Source organism: Calidris pugnax, unplaced genomic scaffold (assembly GCF_001431845.1).
Source record: "Calidris pugnax isolate Ruff unplaced genomic scaffold, ASM143184v1 scaffold30, whole genome shotgun sequence".
Classification (NCBI taxonomy): domain Eukaryota; kingdom Metazoa; phylum Chordata; class Aves; order Charadriiformes; family Scolopacidae; genus Calidris; species Calidris pugnax.
In genome coordinates this window covers 4,984,202-5,009,813 of record NW_015090776.1, presented here as the reverse complement: position 1 = coordinate 5,009,813, position 25,612 = coordinate 4,984,202, and the positions used below count along the sequence as shown (strand labels likewise).

At 46.2% G+C, this 25,612-nt stretch overlaps 1 protein-coding gene across 3 annotated transcripts; it reads right to left on the bottom strand.

Moving 5' to 3' along the window:
- Positions 1-2,250: 2,250 nt before the first annotated feature.
- On the bottom strand, positions 2,251-24,158 carry ZDHHC1 (zinc finger, DHHC-type containing 1). 3 transcript variants are annotated; one of them, XM_014949106.1, is made up of 11 exons: positions 24,024-24,158; positions 21,307-21,525; positions 18,945-19,120; positions 18,235-18,336; positions 17,309-17,433; positions 16,188-16,346; positions 12,938-13,050; positions 7,238-7,323; positions 6,520-6,613; positions 5,835-5,943; positions 2,251-5,226 (listed from the first exon to the last, which is right to left on the bottom strand). In XM_014949106.1, the coding sequence occupies exons 2-11, from the start codon at positions 21,523-21,525 to the stop codon at positions 4,697-4,699; spliced, it is 1,713 nt and encodes a 570-aa protein (XP_014804592.1). In that variant the 5' UTR covers positions 24,024-24,158; the 3' UTR covers positions 2,251-4,696. The 3 variants fall into 3 exon arrangements, with proteins under 3 accessions (XP_014804592.1, XP_014804601.1, XP_014804609.1); XM_014949115.1 differs by lacking the exons at positions 18,945-19,120; positions 21,307-21,525 and adding an exon at positions 19,419-19,535 and having other exon boundaries at positions 24,024-24,151; XM_014949123.1 differs by lacking the exons at positions 18,945-19,120; positions 21,307-21,525; positions 24,024-24,158 and adding exons at positions 19,419-19,535; positions 19,700-19,768.
- Between the last annotated feature and the right edge of the window lie 1,454 nt (positions 24,159-25,612).

Genomic DNA, 25,612 nt, shown 5'->3' with positions numbered 1-25,612 from the left:
AGCGGCTGGTTGGGCCGGGTCTGGGGTGGGATGAGGTTATGAGGGAAGGCTGCTCCTCCAGCCCGAGTTGCTAGAAAACAGAGGGAAGTGTTTCGGAGGTTGTGCAATATGTATACGGTAACCCCAGCAACAGCGTGTCCACACGGCGGTAACGGGGCTTAACGGCAGCTGGTGAGCGGTGCCATCCCGGGGGGACTGGAGCTGGGGTCCTGGGGAGGATGCAGAGAGGAGCTGGGGTCCTGGGTGCACAGGGCAGAGAGGAGGGGGAAAACGCACCCTCCTCCCCCCCCCCCCCCCGCCCCGCAATTCCAGGCAGCCCCTTGAGATGCTCTCAGGACGTGGTGGAAAGCAGAGCCCGGGAACCAACTCATCAAAAAAAAAAAATTAAAAAAAAATATATAATAATTACCCCGAGGAAGGTCCCCTTGACTTCAAAGAGAAAAGCAAGAAACTTGAGTCACAGGGCATGTGTCCCCACGGCCGAGACGGGACCGCGCTGCGAGGTCTGGCACGGCTGCTGGCGACTGGCCGGGGACTGGGATTTATGATTTCAGAGGACTTCGTAAAACTGTCACCATCCTGCAAATGCTTTGCTTGTTCCTGATTAAAAAAAAAAACAACCCTCAGCGGCTGGTGGTGGGAACGGCCAGTCCAGGGCACTGCCTCCTGCTGATGCGAGAGTTCGTGCCTTGGCAACCCCCCACCTTTAATTTAGCACTGGGGAAGGAGCTCAAGGACACCAGACCTCAACAGCGATGGGGAGCTGAAGGCATCAGGGGTTCTGCTGTCACCTCACCCAGCTCTCTGATGGCCTTGCTCGTGGTCATTGCAGTCCTCTGGTGCGGTGGCCAGGACCACTCTGCCCACACACTGGCCTCTGCAGAGGTCCCATAATGTGACTCCTCGGCTCTTGGACCAGCAGGGTATCAGCGTTCAGGTCCCAAAAGGACAGAACTGAGGTGGGGAAGGAGCGAGCCTGGGCTGCGACCATCCTGCTCCCTCCCATCGAAAACTTCCACGACTTTGTGAGATACCACACACAGCACCCAAAAGTCCTGAGGGCAAGTGTGTATTGCAAATCAGCATCTGCAGAAGGTCCTCCTGGCACGAAGCAGCTCAGCTGAGACGCTCGACTGCACTTGCGAGGGTTCATCCTTGCTGGGAACTGATCTGGGGCAGGGACTTCTCCCAGGAGCTCCATCTCCATCTCAGTCTCACCCTTGCGTGCCCAATATGCGTCTTCAACAGTCCTCCTTTAATGCGACTGTGGTGGAAAACACAAAACTCAGCCAAAATCAAGCAGCACCCTGCACGCTCCATCCTGCCTGCTGCCCACGAGGGTCAGGAGATCAATCAGAGTCCAAGGCTGGCAGCAGTGGGACCCCATCCTGCTGGGCTCTGGCTCTTCGCTCAGCATCCAGCTGCCCCTAAGGCATGGACAAGGCGTTGCACGTTCTGCAGCTTTGATTTATTCTGCCTCCTCCAGCACTTGATGCAGCCGAAAAAACGTCCCGTGTCTCAGTTGCAGACAGCAGAAGGATGTCTCCCCTGCTTCCCAAGTCAGGGTCCTGAGGGCACCCTGGACATCCAGGAGATCCAACAAAAGGCTCCCACCCCTTGCAGGGCAGCCTGCAGGGCAGAGCATAACCAGTACAGCCCAGCAGCATACAGGGCTCTGCACTGGTTGTACTGGACTCTGGGAGCAGAGACCCTTCTCAGGTGGGTGTCTGCGTGCGTGGCAGGGGGATCGGGGGCTTAGGAGGACAACAGACAAGTGAGCACAGAACAGGCAGGGAAGACAACACCAAGTGAAACTGAGTCTGAGCCCTGGAGCTCCTGGAGAGGGTCACGTGCCAACAAACCATAGGACACTCCTTTCTTTCCCAGCTTGTGCTCAGAACATGCCACCTCGGGTCACGCCGGACCATTTTTTCCCCCATGGATCTACAGGATAGACCAGAAAAAACAGTTCCACTCACCCCAAACCTTTCCTGCAGCCTCTTCCCTGTGGAAGTCACCCTGCCGCAGCGCAGAAACCAGGCTGGAGTTACACACCTCCTGGAGAAAGTGGTCTGCTCCCTGCCCTCAGGGAAGGCAGTCCCACCCACCATCCACAGAGACCCACAGGGAGGGGACCGCTGCCACCCCCCGCATGGGTCAACACGCTAAACCCAGCTGGGACATCAGGGAAAAGCGTGGGGACCATCAACTGGGTAGATAAAGTAATGACTGCAAAAGAGGAGGAAACCATTTAGCAAAGGGCATAGAAAAATTTATTGTGGACAGAGCTACTAAAGAGCTCCATAAATGACTTTGGAACTGGTTCTGCATGGACAGAGGGTAAGAAAACACATGAAGTCTGCTCAAGGGCACCTGCTGGAGAGAAATAACCAATGACTTTTGGGTGGAGGGACAGCTGGCCTTTGAAAACCCTGAGCCCAGCATTACTGCAGGGTGTAGTTCTCTCAGGTGACAGCAAACATCAGGAGAAACATCTGGGAGGGTTTTGTCTAACCAGGCTCCACCAGTCAGCAGATGCCCTGGTTTCTGCAGACAAGCCAGTGCCATGTCTGCTGGTCCACAAAGGTTGGTCCCACACACGCCTGCTTTTCCAAAGGGTCACACCACCTTGCTACAGCTGCAAGGAGCGTGGCCACAGGTAAACCCTTCCTGCAAATTTAGACATAATGACTTCAACAGCTACACGAGACTTCAATTTTGCCGATGACGTAATTCCACGAAGAGTCAAGGCTCCTCACCCAAGCTTTTGGGAGTCAAAAATCAGACAACGGAGAAGGATGGAGAGACACCTTCTGAAGCAGCCTGGGGAGTGTGATGGTATCTACGCTGCCTTGCCAGAATTTCCCAAGGACTGTCCCAGGGAGTGCCTCTGAGCCAATACTTACCCCATAAGCCCTTCAAAGGGAGGACTCCCCTACTCCAGCTTCAGCTCCGCAAGGACCTTGTGTTTCCAGGAGTAGCTACAGCACTTTTTTTTTTTTTTTTTCAAGCACTACTTGAAATGTCCACCACACAGCATGGTGTTGGCCAGGTGATGGTGCTGGGGTGCTTCCTGAGGGAGCTGGGCAGGCTGCTGGCATTCGGGAATGCTCCTGGACTGGGCTGAGGCTTCCAACATACAGCAGGTACCTCCCTGCTTCTCTCTGCTGGTGAACTCCCCAGAAGTAAAACTGTCTGGGCCTAAAGCTCCAGGGGAAGTTGACTTTGTGTGGACCTCAGAGCACAGAAACCAGTGCAAGCACTGGGATGACAGGCAACAGCCAGGCTGGGAACTGTGTACCTTAAAGCTGGGAGTCCAACCTGCCTGTCCCATGCTGGCTGTGCCCAAAGAGCATTTGTACCCAAATATCCTGTCCTGCTCTGAACCATTTCTGATGAATTCTCACAAGACTGAGCTAGGCGAGGGGAGGAACAGCTTAGCTCGACTCACAGAGCACTCGACTCACTTTGTATTGTCCTTCCCTGCACCCATGGTAGTCTGGAGAAAGGTTGGTTGTGGTTTCCATGCATCAAAATATCTGGTAGGGTGATAAAGACTTCCTAGCCTTCCTCTTCTCTACTGGGCCTGTCCAGAAATGGTGCATCTGGCCAAGCCAGCTGCTCAAGGTGCCAGCTGTGCCAGGGGCTGTGCAGGTGACAAATCGTGTCAGGCACATCCATGCTGGTGGCAAGGCTCACGGAGATGCCAAGGGTGCAGGGAAAGCCCAGGCACTGTTGCTTGGCAGCCCAAACCACACTCTGCTCCTCAGCACCAGCACAGGGTGCCGTGACTCAGGGTGCTGGTGACATGCCCCGGTATCTGCTGTGGGATTTTTCAGCAATACAAGGACTCCAGGCCTGGCCGTGGACTCATGTGGATGTGACAGCCCAGGAAATTGAAAGGTTTCAGGATCTGCTGTGTCCTGAAACCTGTGGGAGTTTTTGATGGAAAAGCTGAGCTGTGGGACACCCCACGCTGCTGGGAAGGTGGAGCAGGTCAAACTACGCTGCCTTACAGAGTACGTGCTGGTGGGCTTGGCTTGAGGGCGCACAGTGGAAAGCGGTTCTAGGGAACAGGGGAATCCTGAGGCTACTCCCTGAGCACCTGCTGAAGCCCCTGCGCATGATCCATAGGCTGACAGGGTGTAGGCAGATGGGAAATTTAGTTTTCAGGGTGCAGGGAACACCAGAGATGCAGCCTTGCTCCTCCCAGAGAGTTACTGCAGTAGTAGCATGCGGCGGGCCAGGAGGGTATGGCCAGGAGGGGAAAAGCACTCGAGATCTCTCTAGCAACATGCCTACCTCAGGGTTGGCCACCTGATTGCCTCTTGCCTTTGGCTGGGCATGAGAAATGTCTCACTGCACTCGGATGGCAAGCACAGGGTACTTGACCAGTCGGCAGCCTTGGTCACATCCCTATCAGGGGAGACTTCTCCCCCTTGTCAAGGAAAGCAGAACTGGGTTTGGGGCAATCTTGGCTTAGGAAGAGGCAGCAGCCAGAAATGATGACGCAGCGGGAGTTTTACTGCCTCTCAGCTCCTTCTGCTGGAAGATGGACAGCAGCAGGTAAAGGGATGCTGCTACCTCCAGGGAAAAAGACGAGTCACTGGAGTGAAGATCTTTCAACAGCAACATACACATAGAAAGAGAACCTCTTGCCTTGTCCCCAAAGGTTATGGCTTTGGAAAGCGGGTAACTAGGCCACTGTGGTGTTTGTCCTTATGTCCCCAGAGCACGGATCATGTCTGCCCACGTGCTGCTTGCTGGTGCATTTTCTGTGGTGTGGTTCAGATGTGCTCTCACTGGGCTGGGAGACGTGAGGTTCTCCACTGCTCCTACTTACAAACACAGCAGGAACCTTTGAAAAAAGCTCCAGGTCCCGCTCCACGTGTCTGTCTTGCTGGCAGCTTTTCCTCTTTACCTTGTGCCCAGAATAAAGATTCTTCTTCCTGTCACCTCTGGGATTGTCTGCAGGCAAGGGACAGTGTTGAGAGTTGCTGGAGTTATTCTTAGGAGGCCTGTGAAGGGCTGTGCTCCCAAGGCGAGTCTGAGCCACAGGAATCTCATCCATGGACTCGGCGGACTCTGAGTGATAATCAGCTGGGGTTCCCGCCGCCTGGACGAGGCCGATGCTGCTGGGGGGCACAGCAGCTCTCAGAGGAAAAGCTGGCACTAAGAGGTGATGGCTGTGGGAAGATGAGGTGGCAACAGCCGTGGCTGGGAGCTCTAGAGATGGAAAGAAAGGGAGAAGAAAGCTTAAGAGGAGAGAGACTGCGAGCTCCACAAAGATCACAGAATCATCATGGTTGGAAGGGACCTTTGAGATCATCGAGTCCAACCACAAAACCAAAGAAACGAAAAAAAAAACCCCAACAACACACACAACACCCCACCACATCACACCCACCCACAAACTAATAATCTTGGGTACTAGAGCATGCCCTGAGGTGCCATGTCTACACATTCCTTAAATCCCTCCAGGGATGGTGACTCCACCATCTCCCTGGGCAGGCTGTTCCAGTGCCTGACCGCTCTCTCAGTAAAACAATTCTTCCTAAAGATGTCAACAAGCCCAGGAACTCTGATATGGCTGATGCACTGGTGTTAAAGAAAATCATACATATATTTATGCAAAATTAGATACGAAAATATACAGGATTCTACACAAGTCTGATAATTTTAGAGTATCTCCAAGCACTCAGAAGCACTCGTTTTCCCTTCTTAGGCAAGTTAACTTTCTGCCAGTGGTGGACTGTCATGACACACTTCATTTCTGTGTGCCAGCAACAAGAAATCTAGTGCAGAAGAAGAGAAGCTGACTGGTGCACTCTCACCTGACTGGGGATCTGGGAAGGAGGGCCAAGGTCTGGTGTGTGTTTTAGTTCTGCCGTCCATTGATGAGGAAGAAGCTTTATGCATCTTCTTTCTTCTGCTTTTCTGCTGCTGTGAAAGCAAGAGGTCCAAGAGAAGGGAAGAGAAAAGAAGCCAAAGTAATGAGACACTAATTCTTTTAAGTTCCTACCGCTTTTTCATTCCTTGTATTTTTAATAATAAGCATTGAGTATGACAAAAGACCAAGAATATTTTATAGTTTAAGACTGAGTTACTATAAAGCGATGACAGAGAGCAGGTATTTAACGAACACAATTAATATTGTGTGCATACAGCAATTCTCTGTGTGTAGGTACTTTTAAGCTGTTATCTCTGGAGGATGATGTATGTAGAAGAGGGGACCAAAAGTCATATAGCACAGGACATCCCAAGGGAAAGACAGCTCTTCTCCAAAATACAAGGATAGTTTAAAAGGCATTTTTCTGATGACAAGACTTTGACTAATACGCTTGGAGGAAAGGGGGAGAGCATGACCACCTGCCACTTGAGGAAGAAGGGAGAGCATCTTGACGTAGGGACATGAATATCAAGAGGACAGAGGTAACCAGGCTGCACTGGAGGGAGCATGTGCCCACACAACTTGGTGAAGCAGCAGAGGTGATGGGATGGAGCGTTCCTCCCGCTTACCTGAGAAGGGACTGCAAAGTGAAGAGATGGGCCGTCAGGAGAGGAGCTCTGCTCGGGGGGAGCTTCGTCGTCGTGGCCATAGAGCTTTGACAAGCTAAAAAACATACGGCAGATACACAAGATGCTCCCCTTAGACACGACTGAACTCTGATGCCCATCTTTGCTTGCACATACTGGACCAGTATACATACACATCAGCCTGACTGGAGCATCCTTCGCCTGGCACAGCATTCCCAGCAAATCCGCAGGGCAACTTTTCAAAGTTGCCACTTGTGCAAAATAGCAAGGATTTCCTCTCCCTTCCCCAGGGACGCGAGTTAATAGGCAGGGATTAATTAAGAGACAAGGATGGTGTTTTCCCATGAGCACTTCCCTGCCTTATCAATTTTGCTGTTGTGATTCATCCTGTAACAGCCTGAGATGATATAACTATAATGAGCTCAATATAGGAATTACAGGACAAATCAGGCAGCTTTAAAGTAATTTTAAGATAAAAGAGCCTAAAGAGAGTATTCTAAGAAAATATTTTCCCCGGAGAGAAGAGGGAAGTACTCCTGCAGGTATTTGCCCTCCTGAAACTCAAAGATTTCACCGTGCCTTGGTCAAAACATTGGCCCTCCCTATTCTCCTAAGTCTTAGGGTCCACCAGGGACTTTGGTGACAACCACCCAGTCGTCATACACACTGCCAGGAGACTCCTACCTACAGCTTTACTCACCTTTTTTCTGAAGCTACTGTTGAGAATTCCTCTACTTGAATAGCAGGGTCTGTATAGCCAGGGTTACCTGAAAGAAAGTCTGCTTCCTGAAAAACAGTAATAATAATAAAAAGGAATCAAAATTTTCAGATCAGTAAGGACACAGAGTGGAGAAGAGGGATTTTCACTACAGTCTTCTTCCTCAGGCACAAGCCAGACATTTTCTGTCCTTACAGCTAGTCCTGCCGAAACTCAGCAGGAGGCCGCTGCTTAAGGAGATGGAAAGCCAAGATTGAGACAATTAGAAGTCCCTGATTCATTCGATTAGTCCAGCCAGTATTTCACATGACTCAAAATCAAATCAGAGCACGCTTATGGAGACCAGCTTAATCATTTCTTGGGACGAGATTCAAAATATCACTTAAAGCCTCCATTAGTTACACAACTCAATCACAGGAGTTAAGCAGCGAATGTAAAAAACTTCTTTTAAATTCAAAATGGGGTGATGAAAATGAAAGCATGAAACACACAGGAAAAACATAAAGTACTTTCTGCTTCTTGTGTGGAGCCTGTACAGCTAGTAACTGCTGCTTTTTAAAAAGAATGTGATATATTGCTCATTTGCCTCAGGTATAGATGAATTCAAAGTAATGCCATCCTGAACTTTAAAATAGCATGTTTTCATAAACATGTAAGAAAACCCAACGAATAAGCTTCCTAAATCCACACATCTGCATTGCAGAAACGGGCTCCCACTTCTCCCTCCAAGGACCCAGTTGAGATGGTCAGAGTTACCAAGCGAGACAGGGTATGAAGCCCCGTTGTCAAAAAGGATAAACTGTGCTCAGGAGAATCTTGAAGGGACTTTTCAGCTGTTCTTAAAATTGAATAATTAGCAAGACAACTTCCTCTTAAACATTTTAGTGCACAGTGACTATAAAGACACACGTTTTAAGGCAGCTTTTAGGTGGTAAAGACAGAGGGATTTCAAAAATAATAAAAAAAAAAACTTAAGCAAACTCACAAAGACCCATTTTTCTGAACAGCCTGACCTGCAAACTTAAGAAAATGAAGTCAAAGTTGGACATCCCACAAATGGGTTCCTGGGAGACCCAGGGCCTCTGCACTTCAACAAATACATAAACAACCGACAAAAGAGCAGAAGAGTGAGACAAAGTCTGGGGATGATACTCCCTTATGTAAGGCAATAAAAACAAACGCCAACTGCAAGGAGTTGCAGAAGATTCTTGCAATATTGGATTATGGGGTGATAAAATAGCAGGTGAAAATCAGAATTGCTAGATGTAAAAATGTGAAGTGATGCTCATGGGAAAAGTAGTGTCGACTTCACATACAAAGCAATGGTCTCTGAACCAGAATCCATGGAGCTGCATGCTCAGTGGCAGCCAAGAAATCGTTTCAGCTGACAGGAATGAAAAGAGAAAATAGTTTCATGTTACTGAATACATTCATCGACAGCCTGGACACTGGATTCTCTATAGTGTTCCAGCATCTTCCCCTGCAGAAGACCTGGAAGAAGGTATGGAGAAGAGTGACAGGAGCAGTGAAAGGCAGTTTCTGTACAAGGACCAGCCAATGGGCCAGGGCTCTTCAGTCAGTAGAGGAAATATTTAGGGCAGATACGAGTGAAGAAAGCAAATGGGGAATAATTGTTTACCATCTCTCTAACACAACATTTAGGGAGCAACACATCAAAAAAATGTAGGTAGTGGTTTCTTTTGAAGAAGAAAGGCTGCGTTTTTGGCACAGCACAGAAATAAGCTATAGCACTGACTGTCACAGGATGCTGAAGGTGCTGAACGTTACCTGTATTCAAGAAGAAACTAGAATAGTTTGTGGGATAAACCAGCAAATACAAAGCCATTTGAAGCCCCTGACATGTATTGCTGAGCTCTGGGAGAGGGGACTGGGGACTACAGCTCCTGGGATGCTCTCAGCATCCACAGCTGGCCAGCCTCAGAGCCAGCACACCGGTCGCATGGACTCTGGCCAGCCTCCTTTACACGTCAGAAGCAATACTTCCCAAATTGCCAGTTGCTTTTGAACATCTTGCCATCGATGTCTAGAGCCTCAGCACTTGTGTAATTGTCAGATAAGAGAGTTGCCAAACTGGAAGACTTCAGGCGTGTTGCCTTTTGTAACAGGCTCTTAGTTTAATTGGTCTTGTAAAGAAAAGAAAAAAAAAAAAAAAGGTGGAGAAGAATTTTCAGCCGTTTTATAGGTGGTAACACCAATTTTGAAGGGAATTGGTTTAGCAACCCCAAACATCACAACTTTCTGATTTGAGAATTACACTGTTTGGAGCTATTATAGGCAGAGTTTATTCACATGCAGGATTGATAATCTGCAGAAATTGAGCACATTTATTTCAGATAGAGTTTGTAACTCAAGTCAGACCACTGCTCATCATCGACCGAACACCAAATGTATATAAATGTTTCCTCGAATTTCCTCCCAGACCAAGTTCTTAACGTTGACATTCAAGCCTCATGCACCTGAGTCACAAACGAAGGAGACCAGACAGAATCTCGGGTCCCTGTAAAGGCAGGGGTGGGGAGATGTAGGTGTTTGCAGAGAAAAGCTTGCCGTGGTTGAAATGTGATGCAGCAGGAGACATCCTCATAGGACTGTGCACAGTAACTGAAAACCATCAGGGTTCAATGTCCACGGCACAGAAACAGGACTGCGGGACTGGCATTTCAAAGGAGATCAATAAATGATGCATCTTGAGAATATCACATAGAACTCTTTCCAAGCACAGAATGAGAGAGCTTTTTAAAATCCATTTTGTTCATTTCAGCCTTCTGTAAATTATGTATAACCAAAGCAGCCACAAAAAAAGAAAGAAAACCATTAGAGCCGACTAGCAGAAGCAAATGGAAGAGGATAGCAGAAAATACAATGTTCTCTCTCCTACAACCACAGAGGAGAGAGTCCCAGCCTCCCTCTGCTCCCACAGTCATTAGGGTAACAGCCAGCATCCTCCAAGCGTGACAGCAAGACAGATCTGCCCTTTCCACCTGGGTTGTTAGGATTCAGCTTTTACTCTTGCTGAAAACAGACCAGTAAATGGACAGAGTGCCCAAGTTCATTGCTACCTTACAGATGCTGGCCACGCTCAGACCTCCTCGAGAGGCTGAATATCAGCTGTGTCCACCCCAAGTTGCTGCTTCAGGATGAATTCAGCTCCCTTGTCTGCTGCAGCTGCTCTTACCGTCCACTTCAGCGCCCTGAAATGCTGTCTGGCTGGAGGGGAGGAAGAACCCAACAGGAAAAAATGGGTCTTGTCCCAGGAAAAGTGGATCTGTTACAAGTATCGAGCCTGAGCGTGGGTATCGGTGGGAGCAAGTATTGAGCCCGGGTTCATCTTAACCAGGCAGAGAGAAACAATACTGAAAATGTGAGGGAAGCGGAGTAAAATCTGTGTTTATTATTTAAAATCAAAGCTCACCAACCTGAATCAGTGTCCAAAGCAGGTTCAAAGCTTTAGGAATGAGAAAAATACCACATCCCAGCTGGCCTCGCTGTGACAGCAATTGGTATGAACACAATTATGCACTTGGTTTAGTTTATATTTCTTTGGACTGCTAGGCAGCTGCCTACAGAAAAAACTGTTACTTGCACAGCCTGCTTTGGGTGTAGTACTAGAGGTAAAGGCTGCATATGTCCAACTGTTTTGCACTTTTTGTGACATCTGAACCACTTAAGTGTACAAAATTAGGGCTTTGTGGATGTTCTGAGAAGGATTCTACAAGCATGTAAGAATCCTTTAACCTGAACAAGAATCCTTTAACCTGAACATGGCTGAAGACTTAACTACAGACAAACGTGGAAAACTGAAGCCAAAATCAATACCCGAGCTTGAATAAGGCTCAAACCCAAGGATTAAAGGGGAAATGCATGTTTCTTCTCACTCCCTAAAATGAATGAACAGTTAAGACAAAAGTGGGAAGAGGATGATTTCCATTTTATGCTTGCAACGTCTTGGATCGATCACAAAGGATTTCTGTGTTCAAGCTAAAGAAGGGCTGCAGTCAACAGCTTACAAAAGGCCAGTCACTTGGTGTGCTCCTACTCCAATCTATTTGTTTGTGTTTATCTCTGGTTGCTATGTAAGAAACAAGGAAAATCTGGTGGGTTAACATTTTTCTGAACAATGTTACTGGGCATCATCCAGTCTTTCTTGTTCCCCAAGGTACTAACTGCAGCCCTGAAACACAGAACTCTTTTTCACCCTGCTTCTTCTAGGCTTGCTGCTTCAAATTAATAACTGTATTCAAACATATCTAGATAAGCCCCAGCGCAGGCAGGAGAACATAATTGAATGGCTACATCCCAAATGTGCACACACACAGCGTCCCCCCCGCTTCAGAGACATTTTAGTATGAACCAAAATTCAGTAACTAGGAAATGATCAGAGCTAATGCTTTGTTATTGTTTTAATTTTCATAGTAAGCAAAGCTCTATGAGACAAAGTGCCAAATATTTTTGTTGTTATGGAAACCTCTGTTTAAACGAAAAGTTCAACTTTTCCAAGACAGTAAAAAAAAAAAATATATATATATATATATATATATGAAAAGCTGGGGTCACCATATTATAAGAAAGGGAATTAGCTCACTTTCCTCTTTGCTTTGATAGGGAAAAACTATGAATGAGTCCAGAGAGATCCCAGAGTCTCTACACAAAATACTTAGGTGAAGTTTAGATTTAATTAATTTCTTATGAAATATAAAACTGGTTGTACACTAGGTAACTTACTTGCATAAAACTAATTGCAGGATAATTTAAACTAGCAGGAATTTCTGGAAGTTTCTAGTCGAATTCCACTGCTAAAGCCAGTACAGAATTTGTCCAGTCAAATTTTGAGTAATTCCAGGGATAGAGCTGCCTTGCAAAAAAATAAATTACACTGAACCTCTGAATTCATAGCACAATATATACACCACTGCAGAGTATAACAGCATTAAAAAGTTTGTAGAAATCTTTTTACAGAAATACAGATCAACATCACAGTCATCAAAAAGACCCTTATCACTATGTAGACTCAATTCAAAGAAAAGCAGATATCTAGATCATTTCTGAACGTGATTGGTGTCCTTTTCAAGATGGTTAAACTATGGGTATTATTAGCTGCTTGATGATTAGCACCAGTTTCTCCAGCCTCAGAGCCTGTCTCATCTCGATGATCTGCAATACCCATCACAGAAGCCAGCAAGATGTTCACTGCCACCCAAACAGAGGGTCCCATCCTCTTCATCACCCTCTCTCGTGCTGACACAGGCATTTATGTGACTGCTTGGTGAACCAAATGGGAGGGAGCTGGGCCAGCTAAACACGAGTGCAACTATTTTTTTAAAAAATGAAGTTTATTCTTACCCAGATGAGTTCCCCCACCCTGTTCACTGCATGACTGTAATGAACAGCTGCGCTGGCAGAAAATAATAGATAGTGCAGGGCCCAAAACAAGTGGTGGAGGAAGAGAGTGGGTGGGATCGATTCCTTTGAAAGCAGTTCTTGCTTATGCCTAAAGTGTTCATCGAATTACAGACCTTACACTCTCAACTCCACCAAAATACCTCTAAAGTCTCATCTCTAGCAACTGCCTCTAAAATTTGGAGCTGGCAAAAATGAAGCAAACTTTCCACTACGGACAAGCCAGGCTGGTTTTGAGAACTGGACTGAAAATACAACGAGTACCTGACTGGGTCTCTCCTGGGAGGGACAAGACTCCTTTTGCTTGTCTACCTCTTTCGTCTCGTGCTGGGGACGCTGCTGCAGGATGTACTCATACGTAGTTAATTTGTTCCACACTGGGAGGAAAGAGAGAGAGCTGTCAGTGCAGGAAATGCCACTCCCTGATGACACAAACGGTCTAAATAACTATACAATCAAATAGTAACTATAAACATGAAAAGACTCACACGCTAAGCCAAAAGTACCTTTGCACTGCATATCTTATTATATCCTTTATTGTCATCATCACACTTTCTCGTAGTCCCACTATTCTTCTAAGTGTACACAGTACAGCCTTCTATACTGTAGTAAGTTGTTCAGCTCACTGTAGAGTGGAATTATGAATAATGAACCCATTATTCATACCCAATAAGGGTAAGATCTGCATCATACAGAAAGCTCAGTGAGTACTCCAAAGGTATGGGATGCTAAATGGAAAAAAGAAATTCAGTACGTTTTTGCATCCTGTAGAGGAGATTGAGACACTTAGTATCCAAAACTAAATATCCAAGCATTAAATGCTCAACCTGCCTGGTGCCAAATAGACAGGTTCAGAATTTCTGTGTGCCCATGTTGATGCACTCTTAAGGATTCCCACACACAAACACATCCGCTTCCACGAGTGACCAAACCCATGTGACATTTCCAAGCAGCTCGGTTTCCTCATGAGACCCAAAACATCACAAGGATCCAAATGTCAGACATTCCTCCCCCTAATGACCCTGTTATGGTAAGTATTTTTAGTGCACAAAACCCAGAAATGGATGCTGAAGGTTTTCAGTGCACAGCCTGGTTGGTAGTCATCCTTCCTTTTTACAGAAGCACAGTAGCTAAAGCAGATGCCGAGGATGTGGGACATCCAGAATCAAACCCTTCCTCTGCCTAAGACATTCATATTGCTAATGTCTTACCTCTTAAAACCATGCAATAAGCAGGGGAGAGCTGAGGAGAGGGTCCCCCTCCTGTTACAGCAATGAACTTATGAGGAAATAAGAATTCGAGATTCATTTGGCCAGGAAGATGGAGCATAAAAATGAAGGGAGTCTGCAGCCACGTGATGAGTGAATGCACTTAGCAGGGACAGTGGAGGGTGCTGGCAAACGCACCCAGAACTGTACCGTACGCTTTATTTGAGAAACAGAATATTGCCTCATAAGCAAAGGGCTATAAACCATCTGTAGTTTACAGTTCATTGGTTTCTGAATACTTAACAGTGCAACTTTTCAAATATTTTAATAGAGCTATTTAGTTTAGCATTTGTCTATCCAGATAACACTGCAGCACATACTGTGAAACATAAAGACATTGATGTCAAGAGCCTCTTATCCTTTCCTATATTCCTTTCTTATATTTCCTGTTTTTTTTTTTTCTTTTTATTATGCTCTGCTATTGGCCTCTGAGTATTGAAGGGAAAAAATGAATCCTCCCTCCAAGCTTCTGAAGTGCCACTCTTCACTGAATGCCTCTAGAACTAGAGGCTCAATAAGACCGGTAATTTTGAACACATCCACCTACTATTTTGAGAATAAACTACTTCCTTCCTTTTCAGTGACAGCAGTGAGTAATTAAAATCAGGACAGTAATTCTGAACATTTCACCGTGCTTGTAACAGAACTAGATTCTAAAATGTTCATTGCCACACCTGACTTAATCCAGTTTTTATTTATGTGAAACTTAAAGGCAATACCCCTCTCAGGGGTGCTGTTTTCTTTCTGTGATTTAATTATTTAAAAAAAAAAAGAAGAAAGGTTTATGAAGGAATACTCATGAACAGTAACTATGTTTTAATTGGTCAATTGTATTTCTAGTCCCAAAAGAGGTTAGCCAGTCCATTCCAACACTATCTACCTTAAAGCATTCAGATGAGACTATTGACAATTACATGTGTGAAATAAGAGGAATTTAAACCAGCCATGCTTTGCCTGATCTCCCTGAATCCCAGTTGCAAGGGTAATACATATTAATATGTGATGCATGATATAGGCTTCATGTGGTAACATCACTGCTTTTCAACAAGGACTTACACACTGCACTTCTGCACAGCTGGAACCAGTTTCAAAAGGGCAGCAGATTTTAATGTCATCAAACGTTAACAAAAATCAGCAATAATAAAATTCTGTTTCCATGTGAGTTGTAAAGATACCAAATCGGCCCAGGAAAAAAAAAAAAAAAAAAGTTAATTTGGCTCATAATTTATTCTGAAAGAGGAAAAAAAATCACCCCAAGACAACAGCACCAAGAAATACCCAAACCTAGAGTAGAACCCTGTAATACATGCATTGCTGTTCTTGTCTTTATATCAAGGAGGGAGCACCCTCTTGTGGAAGCTGTACACAAAGACAGGATAAATACTGCTCAGCACTAAATCAAATAATCCTTTCTTTTTCATCCAAAGGAAATCTTACTGGAGCGGCCCCAGCTTTGTTATGCTTTTAGTCTTTCTACGCCCCTAGATCAACCTTTGATACCTCCAGGCATCACCATCAACCCAGCAAAGTCAACTTTCAGTTCCACCAAGAAAGCAAAACCGCAGCATCACCGAATTTAAGTTATGCTCAAAGAGGCTGTAAAGCAAAAGGACAGTAAATGATCTCACTAATGCTGGTTGAGGAGCACACAGCCATCAAACGCTACGCTTCAGCAGCGTAACTCTTTTGCTCCTGGAACTGCTCTGATTTGTGCTAACCTAGTTTGTGTTGGCGTCTGCATCGCTGTTAAGCGGCTCCCTAAAAATCCATCCAAGGATCCTCTGTAACCACTGTCCTCACTGCTCTTCCACCACATCCCTTCGTCCCTGGGTTTGGCACTACCGACTACTGCAAGTGTAAGATCTTTTCTCATCATGAATTATGTCAGGCAGCCAAACAGCATTGGCTTCATTTTAGATGACGGCTGAATAAAGGGGTTTGATGCCCATCTGTACATAAACAAACATAAATGTCCCTTCTTGACAGAGCAACAAGCAGGAGATCTAATGAGGAACCTTTCTGAAAACCTCTACTCTGAATTCCAGCAGTTGTTTAGTGCTGATACAGTACAACTTCCATAAAGGAACCTGGACATCAGTTCTACATCAATTCTACCTTTTCAACAGCAATCTTGCACAACACGTGTGTAGTTGTGAAAGAGGTGAACACGCAGCAACTGCAGAACGTGTAGAAGAAGCTAGGTGGAGAGGAAACGGGGCTGCAGAGGACAAGAACATGATACCTACTGAGATATATGTGAAAGACCAAGAGGTGGCCCAGCAGGAACACGGTCATTAGGCCCAGAAGAATAAAAATCCCAGCCATGATCAAAATGGCAGATGCCCGAGTCTCAACAGGAGCTGCAGGAAGAAACACAAACCAGCGGTGCGTGTGGTTCTTCAGAGCTAGAAAACAAAAAGAGTTGGAGGTAAGTAAATTGTTTGGGTATTAAATATGTCAAACTAAACTTTACAGTTGGAAATACTCAAAAGTAGCTGCAGGAGGCTTATCCTGGTTTGAGCAATATGGGGCTGATTTATCTTCTAATGCTTGGAAAAACTGCACTTTTAGAAGACTCCAGCATCCAAATTTGTGAAAATATTTACTTTACAGCCACCTATGATACGTGGAATTCAAGATCTCAGTGTATTCGAGCTCACCAGGTGTGGGCACAAGGACAAGTGAGACGCAGGCACATGACACAAGCTGCCAACAGGGTTATTTCATAACATCAACGTGACATTCAATAGAAATTACAAAGTTTGCTGAGGAGTTTCTCTCTCTCTCTCTCCCTTGATGGCTGTCATCCTCAGAACTCCTTGCCCCAGTGCCAGAGCCCTGAGCCCTTCCCTTCCTCCCGAAGCCGCAGCGCTCACAGTGTCCCACATGGGCTGTCCCTGGGGGGAGTGCACTGATATAATCGGCTGAGTACAATTCTTGTATATTTTATATTAGTATCAGGATCAATACTGGTTCTTCAATATTATTAATGTTAATTATTTACCCTTATCCTATTAAATCTATTTGTATTTCAACCCTCATCTTTCCTTGTTTTCCCCGATTCCCGGGTGGGGAGGGCTCATCGGGTGATAGAATAATTGTCTAAACAACAATAAATTGTTAAGGGTTTCTCGAACCGTAATAAAGCCTAAGAAATCTTGTGCCTGCAAGGCCTTTAGGAAGAGCAGTTAGCTCTGGACGGAAAGACATTCCATCCAGCTGAGCAGAGAGACTCTTGCAGAACTATAAAACTGAAGAAGTAAAGGGGTGGGAGTCCCTCCTCAGCAGGAGGTCCCACAGAAGCCCATCCCGTATGGAGGTATGTTTGGCTGATTCACAGGAGGCTCAGCTGAAGCTCTGCTGGTACCATCAAAGCGCGGGTCGGAGCGAAGCATCATGGGGTCCACGAAGAACTGCACGAAGACGTAGCAAGCCACAAGGAGCAGAAGGAGGAGGCCCAGGATGGCAGACAGCACGCTATTCACAAAGAGCCTGCCGAGAAGGTAAGGAAGTCTGAGTGGCTTCAACAACGTCACACATACCATTCAAACCCCCCAACCTCTAATAAAGCGGGAGATATAGACAGCTCTCCCAAATTGCTTACACTTATGATAGATACTGGTTAACTGTCTTCTGATTTGTCACCCTGAGGGACAAACCATGACCCTGTAGAGCAACCGTGGTTACAAAACAGTCAGGTTGTCAGGACAGACAAAGAGCTCCCTGCACAAAAACCAGTGTAACGTGGCACCCAGCAGTAACAACTCTCTGCTTTCCACCTGGTTTTAGTGCAGGAAACCGAGAAGGGAATCATCAGTGATGGCCTCCTTATTCTTTATCCTAAACCTGGCAGAGATCAGAGGTGCCTACATGCTGCTGTAACTCCTGCCAACTGGCAGGTCTGGCAGGGAAAGCATGCGATCTGGATGCAGGTTGTTTCAGTGGGGAGCAGCACAATCGCGGTTCTATTCTCACTCCAGCGCTCAGAAGCGTTAAGGACACCCAATTAATATCCCATAAGCTTTTCCTAATACCAAATAATAAGATTATGTTCTCTGTTTTTATTTGTAGATGTTCAGCTACGAAATTCTAAGTATTGGAGTTTTATCCCTGTGTTATTTGAATGCCAGAATAACGCTTGCTTTTTCCATCCAGTTTTCTCATGACTGATTTTATTCAGCTGGGGCCTGAGAGAAAAGTGGTTCTGTGGGGACTGAGACGCAGGAGAACCTGAGGAAGAGAAGAGTAAACCAGAACGTTATTGCTGTTCCTGTCCCAAAGCCAGGCTCTTACCAGTAATTCCTCTCTCCCACACAGTTGTTGAGCCATTTGCAGTGGTGATCAAAGCCACACACACACTTGTTGCAAGTTCCACAGTGCTTTGACGTGGCGCTCCTGCCAAAGAAAGGTGGCGTTAGCATGGCAGCACCAGCTGCAGCACCAGCTAACCCTGACTGTCCAGTGGCACAAATACAGGGGGAGAGAGAGCAGCAGAGATCCTGGGAAGAGTGAGAGAACCTTCTACATCAGCAATATGTCAATGGCCAAATGTTATCAGCCATGGTTGGATCACAATCCCAAACATTGCAAAATTTGCCTTTTCAAAGCACCGCGTGATTTCTGATTTGGAGATCACTGATTTCTTATTTGAAACCCTTTAGCAATTCTACAAAGCTTGATCTTAATGCCTGCCCTCCAAGCCTTTCCTGCTACTGCATTAGCATCCAGCCAGATACAAGCACACGCTACACGCTGTCAGGTCAAACGCTGACATCCAGATAACACGGAACACAACGGCCTTCTCCACACAACACATGAGGGAGTAAATAAAACACAGAACCACCTGAGAGTGGGCACCTGAACGCTGCCACAGGATGAAGTTTAACTCGTGCTATAAAGCTTCAGGGGCTCAATTTCCATCTTACAGTCTGACATTGAAGACTAACGGTGAAGTGTAGTGGTGAAAAAGGTAGAGGAGTAGAAGAAAGAGAGAAAATACTTACACATCTACATCACAGACATTGCAATGATGGTTTTCAATGACATGGGGGTGCTGATTACGATTGAAGGTAGCCAGAGGCCCTAGATATTTTTTTTCTCTCACATTTGCATCCGCAGGATCAATGGAGACTGCAGTAAGATGAACAACTAAATGGTAGATAAAGCACGCTCCTGGACACTGAAGTACACAGTTAAGGATTGTATGAGTGATTTAATACATGTATTTTTAGCCTTAATCCACAAAGCCCACACAGATGAGAAATATATGGCTTAGAATTTGAACTCACTACATAACTGGTTGGAGCATGTTAATCCGAGCTTTATTAACTGAAATGTTAATAAATAATAACTGTAAAAAATATCCTCTGAAAAAAGATAACTAAATCTATAGGAACAACCCTCCTTATTATGTACTACCCTGCCTCACAGAAACGTCCTTCCTAGCACGGGAGTTTTTAAAAATGACCTTTACTTACCAGAATCTGACCCCAGGTGCAGACTGCTGGCATAGGTCCACATTTCTTAGTCCATACAGACTCCTTGGAAAGGAAGAGTCAGTGAAGGACGTGCACATGCCCCGTCACAAGACCAAACTTCCATGAAAGGAAATAAAAAAGTCACATCAAGAAACTAGCAGTGATCACCTTGCTTTCCTTTTTCTTAGTCACAATCCCAAGGAAGAGGATTTAAAGTAGGATTCTACACAATTTACAGACAGGCAATATCCAGGATTTCTCATTGTTGCTTGAAATATTACCTGTTTGGATTTTTACTTCTTGCAAGTCAGAGCAAATACACTGCAGCAGTAGTTTCGATCAGATACCTGAAGCAATTGCTGATATTTGGAAAGAATAGACAAATATGTAAGAATATACAAATAGAAAGCAGCACCTGTGCATCCCTGGAGTACCACTGTGCTCGAGAGTTTGCTTCTTGATATACTGCAGTTTAATGAGCATGTGTTCAAAAATTAACCTTCTGGTTTATATGCTACAAACCCAGCCGTGCACATTGTTGATCATGCTAATGTCTATGGAAAACAGAGCGGTGTAGTAAGGAAAAAAAAGGTCTTTGAGAGGTGTAGCTGACTGGAGCTCTGATGACAGGTGTAGCAGAATGGGAAGGGATTTGCCTTTGACACAAAAAAGACATTAGACATTAACCGCTAGTAAAACTTCAGGATACACGAATCTATTGAATAGAGTGATTTTAGACTGAATTATGAAGGTATTTGGTAGACAAATTCACAAGGTTTGAACTGTGATAATACCAAAGATTTGGGTAAAATAGATAGATAAGAGCGCTGTGAGCTAATGAAAAGCCTAAATCACACAGGTGTAACTAAAACAATGATAAGCAAAAGCATCCCAAACATATCCAAGGCTTCATGGACATACATAAATCCAAACCAGAAATGGTCTAAGTGCATATCCCATCTTTTCAGAACTTTTCCCAGGAGTCTCTAACATTTCTTGGTTACCCTATTCTGCTACAAAAGCACTAAGTGGCACTAAGCCACTTCCTCTTTTTTTTTTTTTTTATTGTGATGTTTAAGGCTAAAGTGGTACCTTGGGAACACACTCTCTTTTTAGGATGATCCTTAAATATTTTTTTGAGAAACCACAGTGTTTTAAAACCATCATTGCATACTTTTTTCCTTTTTTTTTTTTTTTTTTCCCCACCAGGAAGATGCTACTGGAGTAAAGACAAAAGCAAACGCCCACAAATTATGAATCTTCCCCAGCTTGGCAAGTACTAAATTCAAATTTCAGGATACCCTCTTCCTCTGGCACACAGCAGACCTCTCCTCTGTGGTTCACACCACACCACCTCGTCTTTCACTCACAGATTTTCTACAGGGGACAAGAGAGGGCCCTGGGAGAAGATCAGCTCCCAGGCAACCACACCATAGAATCAGAAACATATGAAGCTGCGTTACAGGACTCATTCAGTCAGCACAGGGAGGTGTGGCTGCCCATCACGGCAAAGGTCTTTCAGGAGGGGCTTTTTTTAGTATGACTTCCCTCAAAGCCTGCAGCACACTTGGAGAAGAGAATATAAAGAAAAGGAGACACATAGGCAGAAGGAGACAGCAGAAGAGCCTCGGAGACAAAGGCAGAAACCGTAGCAGAGAGCAATGAAGGAGACAAGGAGAACATTAGTGACCTACCTAAAGTGGAAGGGCAGAGAGGATCTCAAAACAGCTGGTTTTTTATAGGCAGGAGAAGATCATGTTTGTACTTCAGAAAAAGATTCTGGCTCAGCTGCTTTCTCCTATGCTTTCTATGCTACCTAACAACTATTTTTAAAAAATCTCACTGATAGTTTATTCCAGTCCACGTTCTCCTTTTGACCAAAGGATACGATATAGCCAGCGGGCAGCCAGTGGCGGGGCAGGAGAGGAACCAGGATTCCAAAGCCAACCAGAGCAAAGAAGAGGTACAGCCACCAGGCAATAATCTGGAAAATGTGCAGAGGCAAGCTCCAGCCATTCCTTCGAGCACGTTGGACCTGCACCTCAGGAACAGCTTCGCCCAAGTTCTCTGGAGCTGTCTTATTAGGAGGTTTATTGCAGGTATTCATCTATAGAAATCCAAAAATGGAAACAAAAAAAAACAACAAACGTGATAAAAAAATATTGTGAGGGAGCCTTATGTTGGAGATATACACCACGGTGGACAGGAAACTGGAGAGACTAGAACAACGACACATCTGAGGGGACACTTCTCTCTGCACAGGGAATTTGTGACTGATAGTAACAAAAGGGGAAAAAGAATTACAGACTTTAAAAACAAGTGCTGATGTCTGCATGAAACAACAATACCTCAGACTTCCAGTTAGGGGAAACTTGCAGGTTTTGTTAGTCTTTGAAGGGTTCTAGACCTAAATTGAGTAAAAAGAGCAAAGGGGGTATTGCAGCAGCAGTATGGACACATATCATACTCAGATGGCGTATGATGTGCTGTGATTTTGGGGATGTGTTCATGTCAGAAATGGGTGATGGCAGAACAAACACTTTCACCTCTCTCAGATATGCCATGTGTTCCTTCCAGCTAGTGCAGAGAAACGGAGTGAGAGCGGGTGGCCCCAATGGAGCATGTGGTCTGGAACTGCAATTTAGCACTGCACAGCATCCAAGAAAACAGAGACTCCTCTGTCAGCAACAAGGGAAGTGGAAAGACTAGAAACCGAAAAAGTGAAGTGATAATTTAAGGACAAAAAGGGGGAAAGAACTAGGAGTTCCTCCACATCGCAAGTATAAAGCGGACTGTTGCTAGAACAAAAAACGAAATTAGGTATGCAGGACATCCATGAGGGAAGCAGCTTGATTCAGTTGTCCTACAGTGTCTGGGCTCCTGGCAGGGTAAAGTGTGATTTAGCTGCAAAGATGAGTTACAAACCATAACTTGGAAAGTTCTTGATGTTTATGATTTCTGTTTGCACAACAGCTACAAGCTCAGAAATGATTTCTCCCTTTTATCTCAATTTGTGTTGGATTATTAGTTGTTGCTTTTCACTTGCCACGGAGCAAGGATGAGTTTAACATCAGAGGGTTAGCACCAGCGAGCAGAACGATGCAGATCTTGGTACAGCAATGGTCCTGCATCAGTCCTAAGCAAAGGGCTGGAAAGGTCTTTTGTGGTCAACTGGTAGAGAAGCAGCAGGTAAGAATATAAAAGAATGTCATTTATGTCCATCAGCACAGGCTTAGCAACAAGCAGGTTGGAAAAAGCCATCTTAAAATGCTAACTTCAGTCTTCGAAGAAATTAGCAGTATCCAGCTGCATTCAGAGTTCCAGTTGCTACATGGCAACTGGTTCATCATGACCAGAAATGTTACTAATCATGTGATACTTTTCTTACTAGGTTGTTGAGAATTTGCTTGTGTATCACTTTGAGTGTATCACTTTGTAATGCGTACATTACAAAAACCACTCAGATTATTTGAAGAAACTCCCAGGTTTCTTCCTTCTCCTAATAAAAGCCTGGCCCGGGGAGCCAGGCCCACCCAGACCCTGGAAATCTCTTTTGCTGCAAGACTTTGCTGGTTTGTAACATCAGATGTTTTGAAGGTTATGCTATTTAACGTCAAAAGTTTTCTACAATGTAATGGAATCTCTTACATGGCAAACTGCGACTAAGCTATCTCCTGGCTGAATTACCCCTGAGGCTGCCACCATCCCCCAGCCGTGTCTGTCTGCTAACAGACCCTCAAGAAAGAAGAAAGCTGCATGTCACGCTTCGTCTGGCCTGTTCCAGAAGTGAATTTCTTCTTGCCTTTCCCTTATGAGTCGAGGGCTTCTCTTGTAGCTGAAGCACTGATTATCTACTAGCACTGATGAAAAACGAAGCTAGAAGTGAAGAGATTCGTGGATACAGCATCTCCCCTTCTGTGGGTATAGAATGATGGAATGGTTTGGGTTGAAAGGGACTTTAAAGATCATCCAGTTCCAAACCCCCTGCCATGGGGGGTGGGGGCAGGGCATGAACCCCTCCAGGGATGGGGCAGCCACAGCTTCTCTGGCCAACCTGGGCCAGGCTCTCACCACCCTCCCACCAAACAAGTTCTTCCCCACATCTCAGCTCCATCTCCCCTCTTTCAGGGTCAAACCCTTCCCCCTCCTCCTGGGGCTCCCCTCCCTGATCCAGAGTCCCTCCCCAGCTTTCCTGGAGCCCCTTGAGGGACTGGAAGGGGCTGGAAGGTCTCCCCGGAGCCTTCTCTTCTCCAGGCTGAACCCCCCCAACTCTCTCAGCCTGGCCTCACAGGACCCATGGATGTCCAGCACTCCTTCCAACCCGGCTACAGAAAACACTACAAAAAGCAAGGTATGAAGTCACCATCAGGGCTTCCTCGGTCACCGCAGACTGTGGAGAGGTAACCGAGCTGACGCTGGTTGTTAACTATACTAGTTAACGGTAAGTTAGCCGGCAGTTCTCAGGTTGGCCCCTTCGGATGTTCAGCCAAGGGCTGGGTAGTGGGAGGGAGCGACCAGCACAACCCGGAGCCCAACGGGCCGGCACCGGGGGCCAGAACCCCCGGGCGGCCCCTTCCCTCGGCTCCCCCATCGCCTTTTCCTCACCTTCTCCCCGCGGAGGCGGTTGAGAGCGGCCCCGTCCCCGCCTCATGCCCCGGCGGGTAACGGGGCCTCCAGCTGAGGCCGAAACGGCAGCTCCCGGCGCCTCGGGCCGCTGGGCCCGTCGCCATGGGAACGGCCGGGGCTACGGCGGGGCGAAGGGGACAAAACACCCTGGCGCGAAATGGCGGCTGTGGGGTGGACACGGGCCCGGGGACCTGCGGGCCCAGCGGGGATCCCACCCCCGGGGGGAGCCTGGCGAGAAGGACGCTGAAAAAGTATCATTGCTTTGCGAAGCTTCACCGTGGTGGGCTGGGAGTTAGGGACTAGTCAAATTCATAGAATCACAGAATGGTTTGGGTTAGAAGGGACCTTAAAGCCCCCCCAGTGCCACCCCCTGCCCTGGGCAGGGACACCTCCCACCACACCAGGTTGCTCCAAGCCCCCTCCAACCTGCCCTTGAACCCCTCCAGGGATGGGGCATGTAATGAATAACTGAAGATTTGTTGCTGATCAAATTTTAGGATTATCCTTTTCTGTTATACATAGTGTAAGAAAGTCCTGACTTACGCAAACTGCAATGCTATCAAAATGTGTCTATGTAAGTGAATGTTTATCCTTGTACTAACCAAATGCATGTAAGAGATGGCACAAGCTGATTATGCCACCACCACTTGTAAAACTCGCCTAAAGTCAGATTGTAATTTACTGACCAAACAATTTAAGCAAGAAGAACGAGCCCATTGTGGCAGTCTTGAGAACTCCCTAACAAGAAGAGACGTCCACAATGTTATATTGCTAAACCACATGAGAATGTCCTGTTTTGACAAGATAAGCTTAACCCCAATGTTATCCGTGTTTTAACTTTGTACTAATTAATCAGATAGAAGGGGAAGGGTATGAACTAATTTACAGCCGACATTGTCTTGAAACTGCCTTGAAGCAAGACAGACCAGATGGAGGAAAGATAACGGAAGAAGCAGAGGGGTGTACTGAAGGTGTCGAACCCGACCTCTGTGAGGATAAAAAGAGCTATTCAGCTTGCTTGAATTTGCGAGCCTTGGTGGAGCTGCGACTCCCCGGCCACCCAGCGCTGCTTTTGCTTTCCTACCTTAATAAATATTTAGTGAATCTATTTCGGACTTTTTTATTTTTATTTTTATTTTTTTAATTTTAACTATAACAGGGCAGCCACAGCTTCTCTGGCCAACGTGGGCCAGGCTCTCACCACCCTCCCACCAAACAAGTTCTTCCCCACATCTCAGCTCCATCTCCCCTCTTTCAGGGTCAAATCCTTCCCCCTCCTCCTAGGGCTCCCCTCCCTGATCCAGAGTCCTTCCCCAGCTTCCCTGGAGCCCCTTGAGGGACTGGAAGGGGCTTGAAGGTTCCCCCGGAGCCTTCTCTTCTCCAGGCTGAACCCCCCAACTCTCTCAGCCCCCCCTCCCAGCAGAGGGGCTCCAGCCCTCCCAGCATCTCCGGGGCCTCCTTTGGCCCCACTCCAACAGCTCTATGTCCTTCTGCTGTTGGTGGCCCCAGAGCTGGAGGCAGCACTGGGGGGGTCTCCCCAGAGCGGAGCAGAGGGGCAGAATCCCCCC

Excerpts from the sequence above, each read along its gene's own strand:
- ZDHHC1 (XM_014949106.1), bottom strand. The coding sequence starts at position 21,525 with ATGAATACCTGCAATAAACCTCCTAATAAGACAGCTCCAGAGAACTTG. Across the intron at positions 18,337-18,944 it reads AATGTCTGTGATGTAGATGT|GAGCGCCACGTCAAAGCACT; the intron begins GTAAGTATTTTC and ends TTTCTTTGGCAG. Across the intron at positions 5,227-5,834 it reads CTTCCCAGATCCCCAGTCAG|AGCTCCCAGCCACGGCTGTT; the intron begins GTGAGAGTGCAC and ends TTCCATCTCTAG.